General features: G+C 51.9%; 2 protein-coding genes across 2 annotated transcripts; one reads left to right on the top strand and one right to left on the bottom strand.

Moving 5' to 3' along the window:
• Window positions 1-576: 576 nt before the first annotated feature.
• Window positions 577-8,798, bottom strand: CHMP1A (charged multivesicular body protein 1A). The gene is made up of 7 exons (XM_026494572.4): window positions 8,687-8,798; window positions 6,961-6,980; window positions 4,970-5,047; window positions 3,902-4,048; window positions 3,347-3,475; window positions 2,798-2,985; window positions 577-2,302 (listed from the first exon to the last, which is right to left on the bottom strand). The coding sequence occupies exons 1-7, from the start codon at window positions 8,691-8,693 to the stop codon at window positions 2,281-2,283; spliced, it is 591 nt and encodes a 196-aa protein (XP_026350357.1). The 5' UTR covers window positions 8,694-8,798; the 3' UTR covers window positions 577-2,280.
• An 87-nt stretch (window positions 8,799-8,885) lies between these two features.
• Window positions 8,886-19,964, top strand: SPATA33 (spermatogenesis associated 33). The gene is made up of 3 exons (XM_026494570.4): window positions 8,886-9,009; window positions 9,257-9,427; window positions 19,325-19,964. The coding sequence occupies exons 1-3, from the start codon at window positions 8,973-8,975 to the stop codon at window positions 19,528-19,530; spliced, it is 414 nt and encodes a 137-aa protein (XP_026350355.1). The 5' UTR covers window positions 8,886-8,972; the 3' UTR covers window positions 19,531-19,964.
• Window positions 19,965-20,636: the final 672 nt, after the last annotated feature.

The raw sequence follows: 20,636 nt of genomic DNA, 5'->3' as shown, positions 1-20,636 counted from the left end.
CGTCACGGGGGAGAAGCCTGGCCCACACCACCTGTCCCAGGTGAACAAGACAGCAACACCGTGTGCCTAGTGTCAAGCACTGAGGGCAAAATACCACTTCTATGGGACTCTTGCCAAGAGCTGTGACCTCAATGTCATCGTGTCAAAATGTCACATCAGCCCGAGTGGAAAGGCAGTCTGCAGAATAGCTGGCCAGTAGGCCTCCAAGTCGGAGTGCCTAGGGGGCTCAGCTGGTTAAGCGTCCGACTCCTGATTTCAGCTCAGGTCATGGTCTCAGGGTTGTGAGATCGAGCCCCATGTCAGGCTCTGTGCTGGACGTGGAGCCTGACTGGGATTCTCTGTCTTCCTCCCCTCCTGCCCAACTCCCACCCTTGCTCTCTGCACTCACACTACCTCCTAAAAAGACAGACAAAAAACCGACCGTCTAGGTCACAAAGACAAATGGGACTGTCCCAGGTTGGAAGAATGCGGGCATCGCAAGTAAATGCCAGGGTGGTTTCCTGACTTACACAGTTACATAAGTCAGCTAGAAAGCAGACGTGCAGGGTGCTGGTGTACAGAAGAATACAGAAACTGTGCAAGTTGCAACTTTTATGTACGTTTAAAATTATTTCAAGGTAAAATCTTTAAAAAAAAATTTAAAACTTCAGACTCTTAACTCCATCTGTAGGGGTGGGGCCTGAGAACATGCATACGTCACCCCACCCGCCCCACCTGCCCTCCTCCAGGTGCCCTTCTCAGCCTCCTGCATGGGGGCTGGAGAGCCCTGTCAAGGGCCCACCTGTGGCTCCCCACCCTACCCAGGGCCACTAAAGCAAAGCCGGAGAAAGTTCTCAGGGATCGATTTGTTTACTCACAACAGCATTTTAGGAAAATGGGCAAACATGCCCACTGCTCTCTGATGAGCCACAGCCGTGGAGCTCTGCACCCACCAGGCACCGGGACAGTCAGGATCTTCTCTGAACACCCAGCGCGTGGGTGCCAGAGAGACCACAGCCAGGGAGTAAGGCGAGGCCGGCATTGTGGAGGAAGAGCCAGACAGCACACTGACCCGCCCTCTGGTCTCACACCACAGTCTCGGGCATCAGGGCAGCTCCAACCCAACTGACTGCCCACGATGCCCAGGACGAGCAAGTCTGGAAGAATCACGTGTGGCGAGTCACGGTGAAGGTCTCCAACATGTCTGCTCACAAGAGCCACTGGTGTGAGGACAGCCTGGGCAGCCGGAGGCCTCTGGGAAGGGCTGGTCGGGCGGTCAGCTGTGCACGGAGCCGAGCCCCACTCACTACCAACCCTGAAGTTCTCACCAGCTCAAACAAAAGCGGGCTCGGACCCAATGAAGGGTGCACTGCTGTCTGCTCCTTGTATTTTGGCAAAAAAACAAAAAACCCTGGAAGCTTCAAGAAAACAAAGTAAACTTCAGGAAATGAAAATCACAGGAACTGCTGCCTGTCCCAGAAACTCATCGAGAGGAGCTGCTGCTAGTTGCTCGGCCGCGGCTGCCACAGCTTCCCCAAAACTGGCTCACCCGGGGTGTCTCTCCGAGCACGCAAGCTCTGGCCGGCCCCTCTGGCTTCCAGGTCGCAAGGTGTGAGCCCACAGGCAGGAGAGACCGGTCGGGTGGGGGGGGGGCACCCATTATTTACAGTCCAGAAAAGAACGACGCAGACGCAGGACCCCAAGCAGGGCTGTGAGACCACCTGCTCCTCGCTGAAAGGGACCTCAGTGCAGACCTGAGTTCCTACAGGACACACAGCACACCCCTTGGGGCTCGCGGCCTTCCAGAGGCAGCAGTGGAACGAGGATGTGGGCCTCCTGGGTGGGCATGCCTGACCTGGAGCATGGCACCTGATGCCGGGGATCAGCTGGCCTCCAGGTGCCTGGTAGCAGGGAGCAGTCCTGACCGCACTGGCTGACCACCAGCAGCACATCTGCCATGACACGGAGTCTGAAAGCCCCCATGGCCCACCTGGCACCCACTGGTCAGTCCCCGTCAACGTCTCAGAAGGTGGGAGGACAGAGGGGGGCCTGCAGAACCCCAAGCTGGTCAGCCCAGAGTCACAGAAATAACCCACAGAAGTCAGAAGTTTGTGCAAACTCACCCACCAGGACACAGAGCCACCGTCTACGCTAAGAGGGACAATTCCCAGGCTTGGAGGGAAGGGCCACGCTGCAGGGTGTGCAGAAAGGCAAGAGGCATGGGGAGAGAGATGGAGCCCTCCTACCTGGCCCTTCCTGCACATCAAGGCCAGGGAAGCAGGGCCCTGCAGGAGGGCTCGGCTAGTTTCTCAAGGCAGCCAACCTGCAAAACAACAACACAGCTCCTATGAGTGTGGGTGAGGGACGGTGGAGCCTCTGAGCGGCTGTGCGCTCAGTGCAAGAGGCTAGCCCTGGGGCCAAGGGCCCCTCACCCCTCCATTGGGCCGTGACCTCTCCTCGCAAGCTCAGCTTACAAGGCTGTCCTGCGATAGCACTGGAAAAGCTTGGGGAGCAGCCCCAAGTATCTGTTATGTGAGCTCCTAAAGCGAACTGCGGACAAGCGTGTGGGCACGTGGCTGACACGGAGCACAGACATCGAACACGGGCAGGGGAGAGAGGCACCAGATGGAACACGGGCTGGGCCTTGGGTAGGGGACTCCTCGGAAGGAGGAGAACCCCTGGGCTAAAGCCCCGTCACGTGAGCTCTCCTCCCGAGGCCTCGGAATTCCCTTCTTCCCTTCCAATGCGCCTCCTTCCCCCACAACCGCAGCGTCAGAGCATAGGGCGAACAGCCCAACATCTGGGGCACTGAGCCCACCTCCGAGACAGCTGGTCCTCCTGGCTGCGCACGGAGCTCTCGCCCACGGCAGACGCGCCCTCGGGCAGCTGGCTGAGCTGGTCTAAGACCTCCAGGCCGTTCTCCTCGGCGATCTGCACGATGAGGCTGTCCACCTGCTCCTGCGGTGTGGTCAGTGTGGTGGCCGAGCTCATGGAGTCCTCCATTACCTGGGGGTCATGTTCTGGGCAGGTGGGTGCAGGCCCTGGGACCTCCGCAGCCCCACTTCTGGCCACTCCTCTCAACCATGTTTCCTGCTCGCTCCCTCCACCCACAGCAGACCACCCCACCACTCTCTCTAGGGCACCTTCTCCAGCGCTCTCAGTCCACTGGGTGTTGAGCTGGCCACCACTCTGGAAGACACACTCACACCCTAGCTCTGGGCCTCCCTCTTATGTGCAGGCCTCCACGTGCTGGTCCAGACACCACGAAAGTCAGGTGCTCTGGAGGTGGCCCCCACCAAGGAGGGCCAGCCACATGAGCCACCCCCTGGACGCACTCCCCTGCACGCCCAGAGCACAGGTGACATACCGATGTGTGCACATCCAGGTTCTGCACCTGCTGCTCAAACCTGTCCATCACCGCAGAGACCTTCTGCAAGTCCATGGTGCTGAGCGCCCTGTCCAGGGCTTTGGTCACCTGCGCCATGTTCTTGGTCACCTGGCACAGAAGAAAGCAAGGAGGCAACAGAGCTGAAGCAAGGAGACGTCACCCACCGGAGATGGGCCCTCGGCACCCTCCCCAGGCACACAACCCCCCAGGGCTAACAAGACTCCAGCCCTGGCCTAGCCATGTTCGGGACAGGCTGGACCTCTCGGGGCCACAAAGCTCTTTTGTGGCAGGTCTCCAGGAAATGCTGTCAACTAAGCAACAGACATGAGACCCAAGCCATAGCCACTTAAGAAAAATCTGAGGACCCCTTATCTAGTCCTTTGGTGCCGCCCTTACGACATGGAGGGATTCCCTACTACACCACCAACGGGTCCGACATGGCTCTTCCTGCCCAGCCAGGCTCCTCGACTCTGCTGGTAGAAGCTGGCAGAAGCTGGCAGAAGCTGGCGTATGACCCTGGGCATGAGCACTCACCCCCTTCATGGTCACAGCGGTCTGCACCTTGGAGGCCACTGCATCCACGCGGGATGCCATGCGGAGCCAGTTCACACCTTCATTCTTTTTGCGGATGGCATTCTCGGCGTACACACGGGCACACTCCACGTTCTTCTGCTGAAGAGCCTGAAATTTGGGGGAAGCGCCAGCTAGGAGAATGTGGCTGTGTGTACGAACACTAGCCAGCCTGTGGGGCCTGGTCCTGGCTTTTCCCGGGGAGAGATCTGCTAGCACGGGTCAAGCCCTTGGCCCGTGACTGCCATGAAAATGCAGAAATGCCAGCCCCCAGCCTGTTCAGGAACCAGGGTGTCTAGGCAGGGTGCCAGACCAGCCCGCGCTGGGGGCTACACAGGAGATCTGGCCCCAGGGACACAGCCGCCTTTCCCACCTTCCAGCCCGTCTCTTCCCACCGCACACCCTCGTCAGTCTCTTCAGCTGTCCGCACCACAGGAACTCACAAAAACCACAGTGGCAGATGCTGACGCCAAAGCAAGCAGGTCCGTGGAGGAAGATGAAGGAGCTGACTGGGGTCAGTCCTCCAGTTTCCCTTCTGCCCTGGGAGCACCAGTTTGGGTGAGGGGGTCACCAAACTCTAACACCCCAGGAGCTAGCCCACCCATGCTACAGCTGTCAGAAAGTCCCCACGGAGAGCAGCCAGAGCCCCCACCACCTCTCTTCTGCCCAGTTCTGATGCCCGAGGCACGGGCTATGCAAGGAAGAGGGCAGGAAGGGACAGGGTCGTGGTAGGGATGGCTGGAAGCCCACATCCCACACAGTTTGTGAAAAACACGTGTTCAGTACTTTGGAAGTGAATAAAAAGCACGGACGTTCCATGAAAAAAGCAAAGGCAAAACACGGTCCTTTTGCTCTGGACGCCCTTCGTGGGCAGGGAGGCAGGGAGGTGCCACTGCACGCCTTGAGCAGGCTCCTGAGAGAACACCCGCGGCCGGAGTCTTGGGGCGCACCTCACACGAAAAGACGACACCAGAACGACGCGGCCGAAGCCACAGAAGTGAGGTGCGCGGCCCGGGCGCGGTGTGGGCTCACCTTCTTCACTTTGGCCTGCTCTGCCTTGGAGTCCTTCTCCGCCTTCTTGGCCAGCTTCTCCAGCTGCTTTGCCGTGAACTGAGCAGAAACAGGACGCTCGGGTCAGACACACGCGGCCCGCCCTGCGGCACCTTCCCCACCCTCCTCAGCACGGAGAAGGTGCCCAGCCTGCACTGTCCTCGCGGCCTGGGGCTGCACGGACGGAGCTCACTGGGTCTCTGAGGCTCGGGGAACAGGGAGGGCTATGATGGTTTCCTAAAATGTCCTAACCCAGGACACCAAACATAAACCCTGCCCAGAGTGGAAAGTTAAAAAGCCAACTCATACAGGGGCGCCTGGGCAGCTCCGTCGGTGAAGCGTCAGGCTTCAGCTCAGGTCAGGATCCCAGGGTCCCCGGATCGAGCCCCACGGTGGGCTCCCTGCTCAGCGGGGAGGCTGCTTCTCCCTCTGCTCCTCACCACGCCCCCACCACGCTCACAATCTCACTCTCTCAAGTGAATAAATAAAATCTTAAAAAAAAAAAAAGCCAACTCACACAATCACTACTACTCACGGATTTTGTTTCTTTCCTTTTTTAAAAGATCTATTTATTCATGAGAGAGTGAGTGCACGGGCACAAGGGGGAGGGGCAGAGACAATCTCAAGCAGACTCTCGGGGGAGCACAACATGGGGCTCGAACTCAGGACCCCAAGATCATGACCCGAGCTGAAACCAAGAGCTGGACGCTTAACTGACTGAGCCACCCAGGCGCCCCTACTTATGGATTTTCAACTTTCGGAAAAAACTCGATAGATTGTGTTTCAGGCGACCCCAAGTGGTAATACAGAATTCCTGATGAACATACACCTCCAAGTGGTCTCTTCACAGAACGTTGTCTTTGTCAAGGGCTGCTGGGCAGTGCGCGCTCCCAGGCCCCTCTGAGTGGGCCCCACAGGTCCCCCCAAAAGGCCTCATCTGACCAGGAAGCCGGCAGGAGAGAATGCTCAGGTAACCAAGTGTAAGAGCAACCTTCCAGAGGCCCACAGAGCTCCCCTGCGGGTGGCATTCCCTCAGCCTGAAGCAGCCCCCTGCCTGGGAGGAACCCCCACCGCCCCTCAGCACCCCCCTAACTTGGGACTTTCTGTCACATAGAAAGGGTTTCTTGTCTGCCTACCTCACACTCCTACATTTTTTTTTTTTAATTTGTCAAAGAGAGAGAGCACGAGCACACACACAAGCAGGGGGAGCAGCAGGCAGAGGCAGAGGGAGAAGCAGACTCCCTGCTGAGCAGGGAGCCCGATGGAGGGCTCGATCCTGCGACCCTGGCATCATGGCCTAAGCTCAAGGCAGACACTTCACTGACTGAGCCACCCAGGTGTCCCCTCCTACGTTCCTTCAGGGAAAAAAATCCAGATTTTTCTGACCTGGCCCTGAGCACCTTCCACAAGGTGGAAACTTGCGGAACAAAGTGCCTGGGGCCTCGTGGTGTCCCCGCCCTGCCTCTCCACCGCAAAGCCCATGTGGTGAGCTAGTCAGCAGCTCGGGCACATCACTCCCGCCCAGTCTTTCAGAACTAACCACGCACGGTTAACTATGAAGGCCTTTAAGGGAAATGTGGCAGAAGCCGGCCCGGGGTTAATTATAAGAGGCATGCTCCGCTGCTCAGAACACTCTCCTTCAAAGTGATTTTAAAGAATTTGAAACCACAGCTTGAAATGCCTGCTGGAACATCAAGGGCCGCCCCTAACACCCAGGTTGTGTTTTTAAAGGTAACATGCTCACTCCCTCACGGACAAGCCCACGTGATCTGCTTTTGCTCAGCCCAAGACAAGGAAAGGATTAATATGCCATCAAGCCAACTCAGTAACCTCCCCTTTGTCATCAGTCCAGAAGAGCACGGTGCAGAAATCACGCAATTTGTAATCTGTCCTTCTGAGTGTGACTGACACCATTTGTCCTCATTTGCTAACCACCGAGACAGGACTGGGGTGAAAGGTCATTTAGTACATACCTTCAACTGGAACAGGGTATCTGCAAAGAAAGGAGAAGGTTTGTGGATTTCAACTGTGACAAGTGGCACTTCTAACAAGCATATGGAAGCCACTAAGACCCTCCTGACACAGAGGGCTGGAGCAGGATGCAGGCATGGATGGGGCCTTCAGGGAGGCCCAACCCACACTGGAGGCAGAAGATGGACTTGTGCACCAGTTCTGCCCCCTCAACAGCCAGAGGGCAAATGTAGAGGCTCCCTAACCTCCGATTCCTTATAGATAATACCAGGATGGTACCGGCTGACCTCAAGGATTAGTGTACAGACAAAACAGGTCATGGATGCAGCACGTGGCCCACAGTGAAAACCCGAATGGTGGTTTGTAATTAAGGCAACTTTACAAAGGCCCTTGGGATTCTCTCCCAATTTAATAAAGCTCAGTATTGGGCAATCTGCATTTTATATACTCTTTTTCCCCAAAAGTAAATGGATAAAAGTAGCAAGATCATGACTCTAGGCTGTCAAAGACCTGACCCACACACAGAGACCACCCTCCACGGCACCTGGAATGTCTGAGCCATCAAATCGGGCTCAGGTGACTCCCTGTCCACAAGGAGGAACCAAAGAGACTTGAGAGCATTAACAGCTACCTCTCTGGACAGCCACACTTGCTACTCACTCACCAAAACTCAAGAGGCACACAGATCCAGATTCGTGTTTAAACTAACTTAATTTGTTCCCTTTTCAAATTGTAGAATGTCTGAAAGGGTTTACCACACTAGCCCAGAATGAAGGAACGAGATCTGTAACCAGAACGAGGGTGTGGAGTGTTCACAAATGCAAATCAAGGCCCCCAGCTGAGAGCCTTGGGGTTTCAGGCCCTGCGCAAGCCCTGGTCAGGGCCAAAGCCGGCTGTGGAATCCCACGATCAGAGCTAACTGGACACAGGTGGCAGGCAGAGTGCCTCCCGCAGGGAAAACAAGGCGAGGTGTGGCCAGCTCTCCCACTCTCCAACTTACGGTGTGACTTAAACCACCGTCTCTCCCTGCCTCCGCTTTCTCATCCACACTTGAGCAGCAGGAACAGACTCTTGAGAGCGAAGAGCTGTTAAAGCAAACCCTAACGCTGGAAAAAAGTGAGACGACCAAAAGAAAATCACCCCGAGAGCTGGCAAACTGCGGAGTAAAACCCAACACTTGCGGTGGGGATGGGGGTGAGATGCTGTTCATCTTCTGTCTGAGGCAACCCGTACAGAACTTCCTTCGTGATGATGACGTGGTTGTACAGCTCTTCACATTTCACGAGGGGATTTTCAAAGCCGCTCTACCACACACGTTCCAGCAAACGTCCGTCCCTCACCTCATCACCCATCCTTCCAGTTCCTTGGTGCCCTGAGCGCGGGGCGGGGCACAGTGGGAGCTGCAGGCAGCGGGGGCCATCCAGTGCCCACCCCACACGCACAACCGTGCCGGGCACGTAGTAAGTGCTTCTCGCCTGAGCTCTTCTTATTTCCCTTAGTGGTGCTCTGGGGACAGGGGTGCAACTGCTCCTTTTCCGGTGCCCTCGGACCTGACACCCCGGGGCCCCAAAGGCCGATGTCCCCCGCCGGTACAGGAGCTGGGGGTGTGGGGTGGACGCTGAGGGGCTGGGGGAAGAGGGTGTGGGTCCGGTATCGATGGCGACGATCGGGGTCCGGGGTCCCTGAAGCCCGCGGGACCCGCCCTCCCCCGGCGGGGGGGTCTCTTACCGTCCATGGCCGGTCCCGCAGCGGCAGCCCTCGCAAGAACGGACGCACGGTATCCCGGGTCCGACTCGGTCGCCCCTACCAGCTCTGCCGCGCGGGAACTTCCGGGGTCGCCGCCCACTTCCGGCGAGCGACAGCTCTCGCGAGAGCACGGCGCTGGCCCGGCGGGCGGGGCGTTGCCGTGGTGACCCGTGCCGCTTGGCCGCGGACCCTCTGTGAGTCAGTGGGGCTCGGCGCCCGCGGAGGTGCCGAGGGCCGGGCTGCGCCGGCGGGGGCGGTGGGCTCACCTATGGGACTTTCCAAAAGCAAACACAAATCCAGGAAAGGTAAAGGAGCGCTGGCCGCCGTCGCCTCGGCCCCGTGGCCGCGGTTCGCGCGGGGCTGGGGCGTGCCGCACGGGCGCCTGAGTCCTCCCTGGTGACCGTGCCTCGGGGGTCATTTCACGCAGGCAGATGTCCATGTTCAGAGAAGTGGAAGTGACGCTCTGGACGAAAGCCGGCAGCTGGAGGGTGGGGACCCATGGCTTCAGCTTCAGGAAAGTAATACGACTAATTCATTGTCCGTGGATTTCAGGTGAGGAGAAAAAGAAGGGGCGCGGCTACTCCATTGCAGAGGCTAAGGAAAGGTCGATGGACAGGCGTTCTCAAGAGACCCAGAAGCCTCCAGACACCAAGCCTGCGCAGAGCTTCCAAGGGAAGAAGGGGGCAGCCAAGCGACAGCGGCCTTCTTCGTCTGAAGTCGGAGGTAGGACGTGCCCAGGACGGGACAGAACCCGAGGCCAGGGAGTTTGGCGGTGGGATACTAATGGCAGGGGCTCTAGGACCTTTATCTAGGAGGCAAATATCCAGGATTGTAGGCGGAAAATGTGAGTGCAGCAAAGGTTTCGGTGAGTCCCCAGGGGATGACGCCCAGAGGATAGTGAAGAGGAGCTCCACAGCGCTCTTCCCGAATCCTCAGCGTTCCGCAGACCGGAACCGAACCGTGGAAGGCTGCTTCAGTGTGGGGTACATTCGTATAAGAAGGGGTGTGGGAGCCCCTGCCTAGGCACGGGGATCAGAGGGACCGGAATGTTTCTGGGACAAAGGGGTTCCACAGTTTGGCAACTTTATTCACTTTGTTAACAGCCCAGCTTGGCTTGACCTCTGCATGTGGGTGGGGGGATGAGGCCACAGAAGCAGCCGGAATAAGAAGCCTTTCATCTGCTTTGTCATGTGCATTATGGAAATGAACCTGTTAAACTAGTTAAAACAAGGGAGGTGTGATGGGGTTTGTGCCTTGGAAAAGTCTTTCTCCAGAGTAGAGGCTGCTAGGGGCAGTGAGCAGACCTGTCTTAGGTCTGAGTAGGAGCTAATGAAGCACCGGCAGTAGGAATTCCAAAACGATCCAGGATGTAGAACCAGCAGAACCTGCTGTGGGATGAGATGGGGGAGGTCCAGCGGCATTTGTTTCACTGACCATGAGAACGGATGGTCGGTGGATCAGAGGATGTCAGGAGGAATGCTGGCCTGGCGGGGAGAGGAGCTGGGCATGGGCAGGCTCAGACTGAAGCACCTGCGAGATCGTCAAGGACAGGAAGCTGTTTGAAATGAAGGTGTTGGGCTTGGGAGCAAGGCCTGGACTTCAGGTGTACACACCCTTGCTTAAGAGTGGAAGACTGCAGGGAGGGCCAGAGTCCCGGGGAGGAGGTTTGGAGAAAGCTACCACTCTGTCAGGAGCCTTCCAGCTGCAAGCCACAAAACAGCCAACAAATGCGGCTTTACTGCTGAGTGCTTCAGTGTCCCCCAAAGAAAGGGTCAGAGGAGGGCAGTTAGGGTGGCTTGGTCAGCAGCGTGCAGTGACATCAAGGACTGTTTGGATCCACACTTTTGCCACCCTCAGTATCCACGGTCCCCAGAGGGCTGGATGGCTCTAGGTGTCACATGCAGATAGGACTGCTGGCCCGTCCATGAGAAGCTGTTCTTTTTGGGAGGAGAACCTTCCCCTGCTGGACCTCACTTGCCCAACATTGCTAGGATGGGCTCAAATGTGAAAATTCTGGGGCTGGACCTCTATCAGCAAGGGCAGGTGTGGGCAGGGGCAGTGCCTGCTGGAGAGGCACCAACAGTGTCTGTCACACCCTCATTTCAGAGGGTAGAGAGAAGTTGGACATAGAGGGGAAAGGTCAGAGAGCAAGAGGAGGAGGACTTTGAAGAAAGAAGGTGAAGAGTGTGGTTTTTGCATATGAGGAAACATCTCAGCAATAACACAGAGCAAGCTACGGACACATGCTGCACCGTGAAGGAGTTCCCAAATGATGATACTCCAGCGAAACAGGCCAGATGTAAAGACCACATGTATTGTTCCATTTACATGAGATGTCTGGAAAAGGCAAATTTATATAAAGGGAAGCCTGGACTAAGGGTAGGAACAGAGATTAGCCACAAATGGGCAGAAGAGGTCATCTGAAGGTGATAGAAATTGGATCAATGGGTGTCCAACTCTGAAAGTTTGCTAAAAATCATTGAATAGTATGCTTTAAACAGGTGGTATGTAAATTATAATGCAACAAAACTGTTAGAAAGGTAATAATTTAAAATTCTCTCTCAAAAAGAAAGAACATAAGATAATCGACAGTGTTATATGTTGCAAAGAGACTGAGTAAACCCAGAAAAGACTCCATTGAATGAGGCAAGTCGCTGGTCTTGGTGGCCCTGCAGAGAGCACAATGCAACAGTCAGAAGTGAAGACAGACATGGTCTGCCAGGTACAGCATCTAAATAGGGCAAGAGGACCTTCTCTCAGATTTGTGTTAAAGCTGAAGAATTTCCCTATTAGATTTGGAAAAGGTAGGATTTTTGGAAGTCAGTTCCCTTCAATTAACCTAGTCCCATAGAAGCCTTAGAGAAATGGAGAGTCCTGACGAGTCAAACCTTCTGTGCATTACATAATTAATAAAAGTAGGTCTTACTACTGTGGAACAGGAATCGGAAAGTTCTTCCTGGGGTCGGGGAGGGGGAGGCTAGCTGACTGGAGGACTCTGTAAGGTGATAAACTTCTGCATCTTGTTTGGGTGATTACAAAGGTGCATACACTTGTGGAAACTCATCCAGCTGAACATGTTAAGAACTGTGCATTTGATCTTGTGTGAATTGTGCCGAAAAAGAATGGAGTATGCATGAGTCCTTGTCTCTTAGAGCCGCGCCCAAAACACTGAAGTATAAATTGATGTGATTGATGGACATGGTACCTGAAATTTGTTGCAAAGCGAACGAGTATAGTGTGGCTGAGGGTATTTTCCAAAGGCAGCCACCCCTCCTCCTCTGGAGACCTTGAGGCTCCACCCACCTGAGGGAGCCTCCTTAAATTTCTGCAAGCTTGACATTTTCTTGTAACCAATAGCATGAGGTGACAGTGGTCTCTGAGGCGGGGCCAGGAAAGGCGATGCAGTCCTGCCCTGCTCACTGGAACACAGGCTGGTGCTTGGACCCTGAGCTGCCTTCCATAGCGTGCTGCAGAGATGCTCAGCCCCCCACGGAGGCTGCTAAGTGCCTTCCAGGCCAAGTGCCAGACTCATGAGTGAACAGACCGTTAGGTGGTGCTAGCCGCTGGCCTTTGAGTATTCCCAGCTGAGCCACAAGGACACCATGTAGCAGCAGCAGCAGCAGTGACCAGCCCTGGGAGTGGCCATCTTGCACGTCCGGCCCTGTGGAACCTTCAGAGGACTGCAGCTCCAGACAACATTTGACTGTAGCCACCTGGGGACCATAAGTGATATCTGCCTAGTCAGTCCTGTCCCGAATTCCTGAATTCCTGACCCTGAAAATTGTGAGAAAATAAAACCACTGTTTGAAGCTAATAAAGTTTGGGGTAAGGTGTTATCCAGCAGCAGTAACCAGAACAGAGGGTGAGTGCTGGGGCAGAGATAACGTTTGACTGTGGGTTTTAACTGTGGCAGCTGTGTGATGGGGTATGTCATCTTGTCTCGGTACTTACATATATACTTAAAATTTTGCATTACCAAATCCACATACACACATTATAGAGATCAGTACATCACACATATGCAGTCAGCCCATTCCAAAATGCTGGAAATCCTATTGAAAAAGAAGACCCTGGGGCGCCTGGGTGGCACAGCAGTTGAGCGTCTGCCTTCGGCTCAGGGCGTGGTCCCGGCGTTGTGGGATCAAGCCCCACATCGGGCTCCTCCGCTATGAGCCTGCTTCTTCCTCTCCCACTCCCCCTGCTTGTGTTCCCTCTCTCACTGGCTGTCTCCATCTCTGTCGAATAAATAAATAAGATCTTTAAAAAAAAAAAAAAAGACCCTAATTTTTCTACAAATAAATGACATCAGGGCACGTGGGTGGCTCAGTTGGTTAAGCGTCTGACTCTTGATTTCGGTTCAGGTCATGATCTCAGGGTTGGGAGATCAAGCCCTGCATGGGGCTCTGTGTTGGGTGTGGAGTCTGCTTAACATTCTCTCTCTCCCTCTGCCCCTCCCTGTCCTCTAAAAAGAAAATTTTTTTAAAATGACATGACAAAAGGAGGGTGTCTTAGTCTGCCTGGGCCACTATAACAAAGTCACGGGGCAGCTTCAGCAACAGACATTTATTTGTCGTAGAGCTGAGGAGCCCCACAACCTGGGTACCATGACTTGGTTCCTGAGAGGACCCCTTCTTGGCCTGCAAACAGCCATCTAATTGCCATGTCTGCACATGGCTGAAGAAAGAGGACTGTGGTCTCTTCCTCCTGCTGTAAGGGCATTGATCCCATCAAGGGGGCTCTACCCTCATGACCTCAACTCAACCTGATTACCTCTCAAAGGCCCCACCTCCAAATACCATCCCAGTGGGGATGAGACCTTCAACACATGACTTTGGGGGGGATACAAACATTCAGTCCGTAGCAGAGAGGGCTGTACAAGGACATTTGAGGGACCTAGGTACCAAACACAGTGTGGGCCTGGGCTAAGTCATTCTTGAGATAACCAAATTGGGTATTAGATAATAATAAGGAATCAATGGTACTTTTCTTAGACGTAACAAGGCTATTGTGTTGATGCTAAAACAACCCTTACTGGATAGAGCTCTATATAGCCTTATTTATGGGTAAAATTATGTCTGAGATTTGCTTGAAAATACTCAGAAAGAAACTGAGGAAGATAGACAAAACAAGGTGAAGCTGAGTGATTCATGTATGGGTACTCACTATACTATTCTATTTTCATGTGTCTGAGTATTTCCATAATTTTTTTGAAGCTAGAGTGTGCTTGTTTGCAATAAATTTTTTAAAAAGATTTTATTTATGTATTTGACAGAGAGAGACAGCGAGAGAGGGAACACAACCAAGGGGACTGTGAGAGGGAGAAGCAGGCTTTCCACCGAGCAGAGAGCCCGATACGGGGCTCGATCCCAGGACTCTGGGATCATGACCTGAGCCAAAGGCAGACACTTAATGGCTGAGCCACCCAGGTGCCCCTGTAATAAATTTTTGAAAAAGAAGAGAAACTTAAGGAACATTTGTTTGTCAGCTACTAAAAATATACTGAGTGAAAAAAGCAAAGTACAAAAGGTCACATGCTGCATGACTCCATTTATATAATGTCCTCCAAGTGACAAAATTATAGAGATGGGAGAACAGACCAGTGGTTGCCAGGGGTTAGGGATGGCAGGGAGTGGGGAGGTTGCAGGGGAGAAGCCTGTAGCTGTTAAGGTACAGCGAGAAGGAGGTCTTTGTGGTGATAGGACAGGTCTGTATCTTGATCTTGGTGATGTTTGTATGGGGTAGAGTGGCACAGAGCACATATTGTGCCAAACTCAACGTCTTGGTCTTGCTATGCTGTACTGTAGCTACAGAAGATGTTACCATTGGGACCACTGGGCGAAACTGCTTGAAGGTATATGGGACGTCTCTGTACTTCTGCAACTTTCTGTGAATTTATAACTTCAAAATTAAAAGTTTAAATATGTATCAAAATTGGGGCATCTGGCTGGCTCAGTTGGTAGAGTGTGTGACTCTTGATCTCAGGGCTGTGAGTTTGAGCCCCAGGGGTGTAGAAGTTACTTAAAAATAAAATCTTTTTAAAAACCTATCAAAATTTATGGTAATTAAAATAATGTAATTCCAGTATAATATTAGATCAATGCGGGGTGTGTGGGTGGCTCAGTCGGTTAAGCGTCTGACTTCGGCTCAGGTCCTGGGATCCTGGGATCGAGCCCAAGTTGGGCTCCATGTTCACTCGCTCCCAAATCTTTAAAGAAATACATCAATGAAATAGAAAATATGGACAAGAATAAGCCCTTACTATGAGTGTGTGTGTGTTTGTGTGTAATTAGTGTGTAATAAAACTAGCGCTAAAATGAAGTGGCAAAGGAAGGGTTATACAGTAAATTATGCTAGGGAAATTGCTTAACATTTTAAGGGAAAGTTCGAGTTGGATTTTAACCTCCTGCCATGTGCTCAAATTCCAGATAAGTAAGAGTGAAGATAAGAAGTGATTATAGGGGCGCCTGAGTGGCTCAGTTGGTGAAGCGTCTGCCTTTGACTCAGGTCATGACCCCAGGGTCTTGGGACTGAGCTCCATGTTGGGCTCCCTGCTCAGTGGGGGGGGGGGGTCTGCTTTGCCCTCTGCCCTCCCCCCCGCTCGTGCTTTCTTGCTTACTCTCTCTCAAATACAGAAAATCTTTTAAAAAAAGTGACTGCAAAAAGATGTACATTTTAATATGCGTCCTCAATAGGGACCATCCTTCTAAGCCTCAAAACAAAGACATTACAGATATATTGAAGGATTTGACGTTAAGAAGTAAAACATCTCTCCAAACCCTCTATTAACAAATGTAAAACAAATGGTAAGGTCAAAAAATATTTGTACGACGAGTCAAAGAATACCACACAATAGATCAAGTGCCCTGACACACTGTTGGTGGAAATACCAATTTTCTTGAAGACGTATTGGTAATATGGGAGGCGAGATTCTAAGAGGGCCCCAAGAGCCCCACCCCCAGTGAACAAACCCTGCATAATCCCCTCCCCTGGAATGCGGGGCAGAGCCTGTGAATAAGATGGGATGTCACTCCTGTGATCTGGTTGGTAATCTGTTTTTTTTACTTATCAAAATGGAGTTTATCCAGCCTGAACAGGACCTAACTGGAGAAGCCTTTTTAAAAAAGATAAAAGTGCAGGGGCACCTGGGTGGCTCAGCTGGTTAAGTATCTGACTCTTGATCTCGGCTCAGGTTGTGATCTCAGGGTCCTGGGATGGGGCCTCAGCAGGGAGTACGCCCGAGCATTGTCTCCCTTTCCCTCTGCCCCCACGCCCACCCGCTTGTGCACGCTCTCCCTCCCTCTCAAATAAATAAATCTTTGTTTAAAAAAGGGAAAAGTGGGGTGCCTGGGTGGCTCAGTCAGTTAAGTGGCTGCCTTTGGCTAAGGTCACAATCCTAGGGTCCTGGGACTGAGCGCCACATCGGGCTCCCTACTCAGTCATATCTCAATTTAAAAACAATTTTTTAGGAAGTTGTCATGTTGTGAAAAGAGCTGTGAGCAACCCCCTGCCAACAGCCAGCAAGAAGGTAGGGACTTCAGTCCTTCACCCATAAAGAAATGGCTTCTACCTAGCAACCTGAATGAGTTTGGAAGGCTCCAGGTCCCGATGAGGAGCAGCCTGGCTGACAGCAGGCTCGCAGCTGGACTCTGGACCAGCTGGAACTGGGATGACAAATGTCCGTGCTAGGCTAAGTCAGCCAGAATCATCTGTGGCGATTTGTGAAGCAGTAACCCACAAGTAGTACAGGTGATATTTACCAAGAAGAAAAGTAATGTTCCCAAATGAAGTTTTAAAACTCTAAGAGTAAAGTCTTGTTTTGAACTAAAGAACCTCAGAAATATAAGGATATTAATTCTCCCTTAATCTGTGAAATCAGTGACCACAATCAAAACACCACAGGTCTTTTTGGGAACTGGAACAAATTATTCTGAAGTTTATCTAAGAGAATAAAAATGTAAAAATAGCAGGAAACCAGAAAATGGAGGTGCAAGAGGGATTGACAGGAAAACATGTCGCTACAGAGAGAGAGCCGAGGTGGACATGCAGTGTCTCACGTTCACGTGGCGGGGGTGGGGGGTTCATGATAAAGGTACCACGTGAAAGACCTGGAAGAAAGATGGAACCTTCGTTCACTCGGTGTTGGGACAACTGACTCGACAACTAAGACAACTTAATATTTTTGCTCAGTACTTACTTGAATTCTATAGGAATCAAACAAACATAGAAAGTAAAACTGTAACAGTTTTCATAGGTTTGGTGTAGGGAACACCTTTTTTCACTCTGATAGACCCCAAGAGCCGTAAGGAAAAGACTGATGTGTCTGTGCAAAAAGCAACAAAGGAAACTGAAAAGCAAGGGGAGCCACCTGCACTATGGTCGTGAAGGGAGAACCTGGACGCACAACAAGCTCTCTCACACACAGAAGGTCAAAGTACAAGACGAGGAGAGAATACAGCATGCACTCACAGGAAAATAAATACACTGGCCCGTGAACAAGCAAAACGATGCTCAACCTCCCCATCCTGGGGCAGAGCTTCAGGGAGGTCGATGGTGACCAATGGGGGCAGAAGTCATACTTCCGTTTCCATATAACATGGGAAAAGATTTAGCAAATTGACAATTAGGAGAAGGTATGGAGAAATGTCCCATTTACAGATTTAGTGGAAATATATATGGATATAATCTTTATGAAAAACAGTTTGACAGTATCTACCAAAATCTTCTCTTATCTAATAAGCCCTCACAAATGTATAAATATGTACACGCAAGAATGTTCATTACAGCATCATTTGAAAAATATAAATATTGGAGGGGGCGCCTGGGTGGCTCAGTCGGTTAAATGGCTGCCTTCAGGTCAGGTCATGATCCCAGGGTCCCGGGATCGAGCCCCACATCAGGCTCCCAGCTCAGCAGACAGCCTGCTTCTCCCTCTGCCCCTCACCCTACTTGTGCTCTCTCTCTCACTCTCTCTCTCTCAAATAAAATAAAAATCTTTCAAAAAAATTGGAAATAACCTAAATTATGTGCATTCAAGGGAGCTGGTAATGTAATGGATGGGCCCCCAGATAGTGGAGTCCAGGCTGCCACGGAAGGGGCCACACCTGTGTGTGCAGACATGGAGCTCAGCCAAGCCATCATGCGACCCTAAATGCATCACACTGTGCATGCACATATGAAATGTCTGGAAGGAAAAAAATCCTTCCATGTGCAATTTTTAATTTTTATTTTTTACATCAAATATTCATAGCCTTTCAGTCTTAATATATAAAAGCATATATAAGTTAATGTAAAAAATGAACTCCCCAGTTTAAATGCAAAATATGAAATGCAATTTTTGACTTAATGGTAACAAAAGGACACTCTCAGTGCCTCGTGCAGGCCATGGGTCATTCATTGGTAGTTAAAACAGTCAAAGCTGGGGATGCGGCAACGAAGACGGACGGAGCTCTGGGCCTTGGCATCTCCCTTTACCAGCCGCCTTGAGCACATGACCTCTCTGTGCCTCAGTTCCTTCGTGCGTAAAACACAGGTCATAAGAGGACCGCCTTCAGGAAGCGCTGTGGGTTGGTGTTCACTGTCATTATTCTCGGCTCAGAATGATGTCTGACAGAGAACGACACCAGCTCCCTGTGCCCCCAGGTAGCCGGGGGCATGAGGTGTTTTAAGTGGGCACAAAGCACACTGAAAGCAATAGGACCAGCGTGATAGCATTTTTGTAACAATTACGTGACAATGTGATTAACTCTCCCTGCATGCGTATGCCCTCTCTGCAGTGCTTTCAGAGGCCTGAAAGGCTGTGCTCCCACCTGGAACCCCAGGGGCGTGGGCTGGGAGATGCAGCAGGGAAGGCATGAAGGCACTTCTGCTTATGTAGCTTGTAACATTTGACAAACTGGGCATTTCACAGGTCTTATGCAACCCTTGTAAGCTTAAGTTTTAGAAAATGTTGTGGCCAATATCAGAAATGTTAATTCTTGGGACGACTGGATGGCTCAGTCAGCTGAGCATCTGACTCTTGGTTTTGGCTCAGGTCCTGATCTCAGGGTCATGAGACTGAGCCCCATGTTGGACTCTGCGCTCAGCGGGGAGTGTGCTTGAGGATTCTCTCTCTCTCCCTCTGCCGCTCCCCCTGCTCACACTCTCTCTAAAATAAATAAATAAATCTTTTTTAAAAAAGAAGAAATGTTAATCCTTCCGCATTCTGATTGATAAGGTTCTGTACAGAGAGGTTTTCCGTTTTGTTTTGTTTTTTTACCAGATTTAGAACCCTTTGGAAACTGTGTATCTGAACCTTCGCCTCTGGGGCAGACCCTGCCTCCTCTTTTCTCTCTCTGTTCGCTCTACGTCTGTCACACAAGCTGGCCGGCAGCTCAGTCTCTCCACAGTGGATGGTGGAAGAGTGTCTCCCCCTCCCTGAAAGAAGGTATCCAGCATTCACGACCCTCATGCCCGAGCTGTCAGTTGGTTAAAGCTCTGGAACACTCATTTACTGTTTTGACTGCTCTTTTCCTGAACCACACATCTAATTCTTTTGCTTTGGCCCTAGCACAGGCATTGTCTGCCTTGTAGAAGAGCTTTTCCACAGACATGCTAAATACCTGGATGTTTTCTTCCTTCTAGAGAAACCTGATGTAAAGGTAAAGGCGGGCAAGAAGAAAGCTGCCATCCCACAGATCATCATCACTAGAGCCTCAAAAGAGACTCTAACCAGCTACAGTTCCATCGGAAGCGAAGAGCAGAGAACCATTAAGGAACAGGTTGAATGGGGCCCCTACTACCGACATAGAAACCCCAGTACAGTAGACGCCTATGATTTACAAGAATAAACAAGCACCCCGAGTAGCTGGCATTATTCACTGTGCTCTGAGTCTTAGCGATGATGGCAGAAGGGCCATCCTGCCCTGTGGGAAGCTGCAGTTGCCCCTTCAGTAAATGAGGTTCCCCCCAGTGACCACCATGATCTTACCTTCCCCAGAGCTGCTGGCAGTTTGGCAGAGGGCAAGAGCGACTCTGGCTCAGAGACTGAACTTGGTGGTAATAAGTGAATTAGCATACCTCTGTCATAACTGGCTATGCAGGGCGATGAACCAGTGGCAGGCACATCCCGCTCTTTCTTGGGCAGTGAAAATCCTTCCTGTCCACTTCTGTAGGAGTGTGGTGTAAGTACTTGGCAGTTATAGCCAATGAGATGTCCCCCTTACTTGGAAAAAAGGTTGGATTCTGAGGACTCACTTTCAAGACATCAAGTCCCAGAACAGGAAGGTGCACAGTCACCCGGGGGGGGGGGGGGGGGCAAGGGCTCCTACCCTGACAGTAACCTGACCCAGAGTACTAAAGGATCCAGAAGAAGAATGTGGAATTGGGGTAGGGGGCCAGACATGGCACTTAAAACTTTGGCAGTGGCCTTGTCAGAGCTGCTGTGGGAGGAGGGGAGTTGAGTTGCCAACTTCCTATCTTTCTGGCTATGGACCCGCCAGTGAGCGGTCTTTCAGGGGACCCCTGCTGGCGTTCCACCCTCATCAGCAGCTCATGGGTGAGCTCCACTCTCCTCGAGTGGCTGCAGAGAATGCCCTGCCCTGTCTGGTTTGAGACCTTCAGTCTGGTAACAGTGTTTGTTTCCTTAGTTCCTAGAATAGTCAGCAGGCTTTATACTTGGTCTTTATGTCTCTATTTACTGATGAGAATCATATTCTTTAGTATTAGTACAATTGACTTCCGGTCAGTTTCAGTATAACCCAAAAGAACAATTAGTTTCACTTTGGCACTGTTTAGCAGCACATGATTGGCGCCATTACTTGTGTTTATTCAATACATTTGCCCATCCTGACTCACAACTAAGTATTTGTACAGGAAAATCAAGCCCATACAAATGAGGTCGGACTCCACTGGGTTAGCGAGACTACCTTCCCCATAAAATTTCTAGTAGCCATTG

This window comes from Ursus arctos, unplaced genomic scaffold (genome assembly GCF_023065955.2).
Source record: "Ursus arctos isolate Adak ecotype North America unplaced genomic scaffold, UrsArc2.0 scaffold_19, whole genome shotgun sequence".
Classification (NCBI taxonomy): domain Eukaryota; kingdom Metazoa; phylum Chordata; class Mammalia; order Carnivora; family Ursidae; genus Ursus; species Ursus arctos.
The sequence above is the reverse complement of the archived record's forward strand: the minus strand, read 5'-3'. Positions and strand labels throughout refer to the sequence as shown.

What these genes read in the sequence shown, in the direction of transcription:
- CHMP1A (XM_026494572.4), bottom strand. An exon ending in ATACCCTGTTCCAGTTGAAG is followed by an intron (nt 5,048 to 6,960) that starts GTATGTACTAAA and finishes GTTTCTGCTCAG; the next exon opens with TTCACGGCAAAGCAGCTGGA. An exon ending in ACCTGGATGTGCACACATCG is followed by an intron (nt 2,986 to 3,346) that starts GTATGTCACCTG and finishes CATGACCCCCAG; the next exon opens with GTAATGGAGGACTCCATGAG.
- SPATA33 (XM_026494570.4), top strand. Translation starts at nt 8,973, where the DNA reads ATGGGACTTTCCAAAAGCAAACACAAATCCAGGAAAG. An exon ending in CAAACACAAATCCAGGAAAG is followed by an intron (nt 9,010 to 9,256) that starts GTAAAGGAGCGC and finishes CGTGGATTTCAG; the next exon opens with GTGAGGAGAAAAAGAAGGGG. An exon ending in TTCTTCGTCTGAAGTCGGAG is followed by an intron (nt 9,428 to 19,324) that starts GTAGGACGTGCC and finishes TCTTCCTTCTAG; the next exon opens with AGAAACCTGATGTAAAGGTA.